Genomic DNA, 6,152 nt, shown 5'->3' with positions numbered 1-6,152 from the left:
AAACTTGAAACTCAATATGTGACTAAGACTATCCCAAACAAATGTTATTTGTTAAAATAACTCTTTTCTTTTAAAATAGGTCCCTCAATTGATCTGGATGGCAACTTGAATAGGTTTACAAAATTGACCCAAGACTAAGCTAACTGTGATGAAAAACTTTCAAAAGATCAATTGACTATAGTTCCGTTGAACTCCATTAGTGATAGATATAGAGACGTTAAGATTGCCTTAGAGTATGGGAGGGCAGAACTTACTATTGATGTAATTATGAATGCCCTAAAGAATAAAAGCTCTATAAATTAAATCTGAATCTAAGGAGAATCACAGTGGTAACACCTTGTTGGTAAGAGGAAAGGATTCTGGTAAACCTAATTGTCACTCTAAGACCTTCAATGAAAACAAAAGCAAATAGAGTGACAAGAGTAAGTCCAAAAACAAGGCTGAGGGTAAGAAATATTTTTACGATGGGAAATTGAGACACTTTATTAAAGATTGTTATAAAAAGAAAAATGAATCAAAAGAAAAGAAATTTGATGATGGAATGCTACATTAGTTTATAATAAAGATAAAGTTGAAGACGGGTTGGTTTTAAGTTAATGTTGAAAAGAAGTTTAGTAATGAATGGATCCTTGATTTAGGCTATTTTTCCACGTCTGGTGGGCAAATTATAATGGGTAATAATATGACCAGTAAAGTAAGTGAAATAGGAACTCTAAAATTGTTGCTTAAAAATGGTTATATTCTAATTTGAAAGGAACTAGATATGTTCCAGACTTAGAAAGGAATCTGGTGTCTCTAGATATGTTAGATGACATGGAGTTTGACGTAAAACTAGGTCAATGACATATAAAAATTCTTAGGGGTAGTGACTTAATCATTAGTATCCTTAAGAAACATGGTCTCTATTTTCTTAAAGCAAAACCTTTACTTGGATTGACTGTAGTTGCATTGACTTAGAACTTTACTTTTTCAAAATTATGGCATGAAAGACTTGGTCACAATGGCAAGAAAAGTCTAAAAGCATTACAAAATAAAGGAGTTTTTGAAAATCAAAATCTTGGTAGTCCCTATAACAATGCGTGATAGGCAAAGAACACAAGCTTTCCTTCTTACCTAGAATTCATAAATCCAAACAAATACTTGAATACTTGTATGCTGATTGTGGGGTCATGCTTCTGTATGCACCCTATCTGGCTTTAAATATTATCTTTTGATCATTAAAGATTTCTCAGGAAAAATCTGGATTTTCTTATTAAAGTCAAAAGATGAAACCTTTTTTGTTTTCAACGATTGTAAAATACAAATTGAAAAATAAAGTGATCATAAGATAAAAGTTTTAAGAACTGATAATGGTTTTGAAATTCCGCAATTATGAATTCAACAATTTCTATAAAGAGTGTGGCATATTAAGACATAAAACAATTACTTATATCCCTCAATAAAATGCCATAGCTAAGAGAATAAATAAAACTTTATTAAACAAGGTGAGATGCATGCTCTTAAGTTCGAGTTTGCCTAAATTATTTTGGAGTGAAGCTGTAAGAACTGGTGCATTCTTGTTAATAGAAGTCTTACTAGTGCCTTGAATTTTGATAGTCTTTAATCTGTTTGATCTAAATATCCTGTTGATTATTTTCACCTAAAAATATTTGGTTATGTTGTATATGCTCATCAAAATATTGGTAAATTAGAACCTAGATCATTTAAATATATTTTCTTGGATTATGGTGAAAATGTGAAAGGCTACAAATTATGGGTCAAAAGTGAAAAAGGTGATAAGGTAATTGATGTAGGAGATATCATTTTTAATGAGTCTATTATACTATACTTAGAAGGAAAATAAAACAACTTTACTAGAAAGAATGCTCAAATTAAGGTGGAGACTATTGTTACTGCCATGACTGAAACTGGTCCTAATGAAAATATCATCTTAACTGAAATGGAAAATAATCAAGTCACTGATTTTAATGACCAAGCTGATCTTGCAACTCTTTCCCTTGATGAATATCAACTCATAAGAGATAGGGAGAGAAGACATATTAGACTACCCGCTAGATTTGAAAGTGATGATTTTGTTTCACTATTTACATATCAAGAATAATTCGAAACGAGCCAAACTCCTATGATGATGCCATTAATAGAAAAGATGCTAAAAATTGGATAACTGTTATGGAAGATGAGATGTCTTCACTCCTTAAGAATAATATTTGAAATTTGATTGAAAGGCCTAGAAATCATAAATTAATTGATTGCAAGTGGATTTACTAAATAAAAGGAGGGGGAAAAATAAAAATGTGAGATATAAGGCTAGACTTCTGACAAAAGGTTTTACACAAATGAGGTTGTAGACTATAATGAAATTTTCTCCTATGTTGTTAAATACACCACTATTAGATGCATTCTAGCCCTTGTTGCTCAATTTAAATGGAAACTTGATCAGCTAGACGTCAAACTACTTTTCTTTATGGTGATTTAGATGAGGCATATTGGTTTCGTAAAAGAAGATTCTGAAAATGTAGTTTATCTATTGAAGAAACTACTGTATGGCTTAAAACAAGCCTTGGTACAAAAGATTTGACACTTTTGTTTTGAAACTTGATTTTTAAAGAACCAATTATGATACATGTCTATACTATAAAGGTAAAAGAGGTAAAAATTCTCTTTTCTTATTATTTTATGTGGATGATATGTTACTTGCCAGTTATAATGAATCTGAAATCGAGTACATCAAACAAAAACTTAAATGTGAATTTGACATGAAAGATCTTGGGGCTGCCAAAAAGATCATTGGCATGTAGTTTTTTAAAAATAAAGAAAAAGACATGTTATTTCTAAATCAACATGACTATGTGGTCAAAATTTTGAAAAAAAATTAATATGCTTGACTGCAAACATGTGACCTTGCTTTTTTGCTAATCATTTTAAGCTTTCATCTGAATTCTGTCCCAAAAGTGATGAGGAATTTGATAGAATGTCAAGAATTCCTAATGTTAATATGATTGGATTTGTTATGTACTTGATGGTATGTACCAACCCTAATCTTACTTTTAGCATTAGCATACTTAGTATATTTATGAGTAAATCCTAGGGAAAAACATTGGAATGCTTTAAAATTGCTTTTAAGATACCTAAAAGGTACATCAAATTTTAGTCTTGTATTTAAAATGAATAAAGAAATGGTGACTTTAAAGGGTTTTACTAATTCTGATTTTGCTAGAAATAGGGACAAATAAATAGTCTTTACTAATGGGATGCTTCATTTGGATGATGACATTTGTCCTAATAGTGGTAGTTTGATTTGGCACATTGAACATGGTGATTATGTTCATTTGGCGTTGATTCATTTTAACTGATTGAATTCTTCATTCTAGCTTATGACATAGAGAGAGTTCTAGAGAGTTTGACTCTCATTGGCTAGGTTTTCAATCTGTTTTCTTTTTGCTGAACATCTCATTCGAGACCGTGGTCTAATGTTTTAGCCTTGATACTTGTATTTTGTAGAGTGAAAATTGTAAGAATGAGAGGGTTCTTGTGCTGTAATTTTTTGGAAGAGATCTGAGGTTTCTTGTGTGATTCTCGTCAAATCTGTTGGTTCCTGTAGAAGAGATAAGTCTTTAGAACCATATCTGTGTATTGAACTTTGTAATCTTTGTTGTCGATTTTAGGGTTTTATAGTGCAATCGAGCAATATCTATTTTAATGGATGCTCAACAAGGGATTAGGTGTTAAGAAGGTCACCGAACCTCCATGGCTTCGGCCGTAAAATTCTATGTTCAATCTTTAACTTCTGCAAGTTTTATTTTTTGTTATGTTAAAGATCGATTGTATCTTAAGTTTAATATCGTGTATCTGAGCCTTTTCAAACATACATATCAAATGTGATGTAACAAACAAATACAAAATCGATTAGAAGTACATTTTGTTTTATTAAGAAAACATTGTAAGAGTTGAATTTACAAGTGTAAAACCTCCATCTATCATCAAATTATGCCCATTCACAAGCTTAGATTCATCACTTGCTAAATACACGACACATTGAGCCACATCCTCCGCCTTCAAATTTGAATATTTATCATCCAGCCATTCATTCTCTTTTAGCCCTAACAATGTCCTCGATTGATATGAAGGAAATGCATATGGTGACACACAATTAACTCGAATCCCATGTTGTCCTAACTCAACCGCAGTGTTCCTGTCGATAAATGAGATGCAATATATTATTCGATAAAGTAGGAAAAAACTTCAAAAATGAGAATATATGAATATGCTCGGCTAAATTACGATAATATCGAACACCTGGTAAGACCCAACAGTGCATGCTTGGAACATGTATAAGCATGCGTAGCAACGCCCCCCATAACCGAACAAACACTAGTTGTGTTGATTATGCTCCCTTGGCCGACCGGTTTCATGACTCGTGCAGCGTGCTTAGTTCCCAAAAATGCACCTGTGACATTTACTCGAAGAATGTTTTCAAAATCGGCTCGATCATTAGTTAGAATGTCGGGTTTTTTAACGTCCATGATGCCTGCATTGTTGAACATGATGTCAAGTTTTCCGTGCATTGAAACTGCCCTGTTAACTGCATTTTGGACGTCTGATTCATTTGTAACATCACAGTGGATGAAAGAAGCATTTGATGGAGATATGTTTTTGCAGATCGTATGGCTCTGATCATCTTTGATGTCAGCAATCAAGACTTTAGCACCATGTTGACAAAATAAGTCCGCTGTAGCGGATCCAAGCCCTCCTGCTCCACCTGTAATTAGGGCTACTTTGCCTTCCAATCTGCCATGTGAGGGAACATTTGGGTCAAGTTGTTAGGAATTAAACCTTTAGCGCAATCATACATCGAAAAACGTAAAGCAAACACCCGTATTTACAGTCAGTTCACTCTCACTATGACATGATCTCGTATCTCTTAGTTTGTGTCACTTAGATAAGAACCCCAAAAGTTTCTTTATACATCATAGAAAATTTGCCTCAAAACGATAAGGGAAGAACACAAACACATCATCCCCAATTCATTGATCTTGAAGATCAATCAGTGGTCGAAATGATAAGTGTATAGAATAATTTTTTTCTTGAAAACGATGAAAGGATTGTATTTCTGCTTACCTCTTAGCTATACCTGAGAGAACTGAACTGCTTCCCATGGCTTTAATGAGAGAAAATGAAATAGCTTTAAAGATAGTCAATTTCAATTAGAATAAATCTATCGTTTATCAAGTTTCTTATATAATGGATTGTTACTGGGGAGTAAATGATAATTAAAGTCATCGTTGAGAGAAAAATCGGATTTCCCTATATAATAATTGGAAGATTACTTGGTTTCTTATCCCAATAGATGTGTGGCTATGAAAAAAGGATATGGTGGAAAATAAATAATTGCGTGGTAGACTAGGCCAAATACAAAATTCTATATGTTTTGCTAAAATAGAAAGAATTGGAATCTCAAATCAAAACCTCACGAAAGCTGTAAACAAGAAGCCGCACTATCATCCTTCCACGGGACCATTTTAGGATATTTGTTTGAAAATGACTAATTAAAACCAATGTAATAGGTCTAAGTTCTAAAATTGATTTAATGTTATTAGAGTAAATGACAAAGATATTGTTGACAAAAGGAATGATTTTCCTTCAATAATATTGGATTCACATGAGATGAGAATTATTCGATTCTTAATCGAAAAATATTAGTGGTCATGACATAGAAATGCAGTAGAAAAAGAATTAATTCAGTTGTAGAATGGTAAAAAGGCTTATTTTGTAAGAGGGGGTCGAAGAATTGAAATTTTAGATTAAAATTGATGCGGCGAATTATATAAGTAGGAAGGTTACCTATCACCCTTCCATCCAATCATTTTAAGGAATTTGTTTTAGAATGACTAAATAAAATCAAGTTACAAGTAATGATCAATTTATTTTCCCTTGAAGAGACTAACTTTTGGAGTCCCCTATTACGAATATTGGTGGCATGTTCAATATATTAAATCGAACAATATTGAATAAAAATTCAAAATTCAAAATAGGTTAAAATATTATATAATATAGTGTGCGATTTCAGTACGTTACATATGCTTATAATCTAAGATTGATTGAAAAATTACCAATTTCTTCTATTTAGAAAGGTCATACAGTAGCGATAGAAG

General features: G+C 32.2%; 1 protein-coding gene across 1 annotated transcript; it reads right to left on the bottom strand.

Moving 5' to 3' along the window:
* Nucleotides 1–3,902: 3,902 nt before the first annotated feature.
* LOC111403525 (secoisolariciresinol dehydrogenase-like) lies at nucleotides 3,903–5,274 on the bottom strand. The gene is made up of 3 exons (XM_023032067.1): nucleotides 5,119–5,274; nucleotides 4,297–4,788; nucleotides 3,903–4,192 (listed from the first exon to the last, which is right to left on the bottom strand). Exons 1-3 carry the CDS (start codon nucleotides 5,154–5,156, stop codon nucleotides 3,928–3,930), a joined length of 795 nt encoding a protein of 264 aa, XP_022887835.1. The 5' UTR covers nucleotides 5,157–5,274; the 3' UTR covers nucleotides 3,903–3,927.
* Between the last annotated feature and the right edge of the window lie 878 nt (nucleotides 5,275–6,152).

Source organism: Olea europaea, chromosome 11, assembly GCF_002742605.1.
Source record: "Olea europaea var. sylvestris chromosome 11, O_europaea_v1, whole genome shotgun sequence".
Classification (NCBI taxonomy): domain Eukaryota; kingdom Viridiplantae; phylum Streptophyta; class Magnoliopsida; order Lamiales; family Oleaceae; genus Olea; species Olea europaea.
This window is presented reverse-complemented; position numbering and strand designations above follow the sequence as displayed.